Genomic DNA, 1,693 nt, shown 5'->3' with positions numbered 1-1,693 from the left:
TTGTAAGGGTGAATTTAGTGTTTAATCGGTCTAATCAAATGATAGCAACAATTCCAAGATTAAGAGTAGCCGCTTTTGCTGGAATACCTAACATACTGGCCCAACACCTATGCAAGTCTCAGTTTGTTATTGTGTCCTCTCACACAATATATTCATATACGATGCCCTTATTTCAGCAACTCTATTCTAGCATAACAATCTTGTTACTTATATAGACCTGTGTATGTACAAGTGTACATATGCATATAAACACATATGGCACTTGTACACAATTTTTTATTAAACTGCCACAACCTAAGACAAAGTAGTTTGCAAGAAACATATGCAGCAGATTCTCTTTACCTTGCAGCATTATTTTAAGTTTAAATGCTCTTGAACAGATCCAAATCATACTACCCCATCTTCAACATTTTGTTAGTACCACGGTTCTAACCTAATTCGATCACATAAAATCCTCAAAATGTGACACTTACACCTTCAAATAAGTTGACCCATTGTCAAACCCTCAAAATCTTACACCTTCACATGAACTTAAGCCCTATCCCATCACGTAACCCTGGCAAATTTAACTTTAATCTTCAATCTCATCATAGAATCCCCAATGACACATCATATACTGCTGTGATTAAGCCCTAATCTTATCATCAGTTTCTGAGGAGAGCTCAGACCTGAAGGTGAAACCCTAGATCCGTATGGACCTTTATAGCGATGGCATTGTTAAGGTCGGGTGGATCGGAGGGCAGCAGCCTCTCTGCGGAGCTCCTTAACGACGGCAGCAAGCGCCTCCGGGTTCACACCCTGCTCGCACAGGGCGATGAGGACGGCGAGGGTGGGCCGGTCCAGGCCGGTGTTGAGGAGATTGGACATGAGGTATGCCAGGCCCAGGGCCTCTCGCGCTCTCTGAGTCCTCGCTTCGTCCATCTCTTTGCCTGAGCGTGGGGGAGGATCTCTTTTGCCTGTGTGAGCGAAGGGGTAGCGCGAGACAGAAAGCAACAAAGAAGTAGGACCCGTAATTATAAGAGATAACGGGTAGAGCAATTGGTGAAACGTGTGTGTTTGTTGGGGTAACGTCTCGTGATCGAGTCTTACTTCTAGCTCTCATTAATAAGGACAGTGCTTGGTACAAATAAAAATCTGGCATTACAAAAAATATATATCTAATAAGGACACTGCTTGGTATAAATAAAAATCTGACATTACAAAAAATATATATTTATATATATATGTATATATATAAATAGATATATATATAAGAGATAACCATCATGATTAAAAGAGCTATTCCCAAGCAATCAGAAACGTTAAGTGACTTTGTTTAGTAACACTAATTACTCGAGTTTAGAAGTGCTAATTGGCATTGATTACCTACATTAATTGCCTATGATTAGAAGGGCAAATCCAAGCTAGATTAGAAGCCCTAATGACTCTAGATTAGAAGTGCTTAAATGTTTAATTAGAAGCATCAATGAAAGCACCTATATATATATATATATATATATAAGAGATAACCATCATGATTAAAAGAGCTATTCCCAAGCAATCAAAAGCGTTAAGTGACTTTGTTTAGTAACACTAATTACCCGAGTTTAGAAGTGCTAATTGGCATTGATTACTTGCATTAATTGCCTATGATTAGAAGTGCAAATCCAAGCTAGATTAGAAGCCCTAATGACTCCAGATTAGCATCAATGAC

General features: G+C 39.0%; 1 protein-coding gene across 1 annotated transcript; it reads right to left on the bottom strand.

Moving 5' to 3' along the window:
• Positions 1-426: 426 nt before the first annotated feature.
• Positions 427-1,026, bottom strand: LOC147633679 (mitotic-spindle organizing protein 1-like). The gene has a single exon (XM_086804659.1). It carries the CDS (start codon positions 919-921, stop codon positions 718-720), a length of 204 nt encoding a protein of 67 aa, XP_086660785.1. The 5' UTR covers positions 922-1,026; the 3' UTR covers positions 427-717.
• Between the last annotated feature and the right edge of the window lie 667 nt (positions 1,027-1,693).

Source organism: Cibotium barometz, chromosome 11 (assembly GCF_041138505.1).
Source record: "Cibotium barometz isolate CiBa-2024 chromosome 11, ASM4113850v1, whole genome shotgun sequence".
Classification (NCBI taxonomy): Eukaryota; Viridiplantae; Streptophyta; class Polypodiopsida; order Cyatheales; family Cibotiaceae; genus Cibotium; species Cibotium barometz.
This window is presented reverse-complemented; position numbering and strand designations above follow the sequence as displayed.

Excerpts from the sequence above, each read along its gene's own strand:
- LOC147633679 (XM_086804659.1), bottom strand. The coding sequence starts at position 921 with ATGGACGAAGCGAGGACTCAGAGAGCGCGAGAGGCCCTGGGCCTGGCA.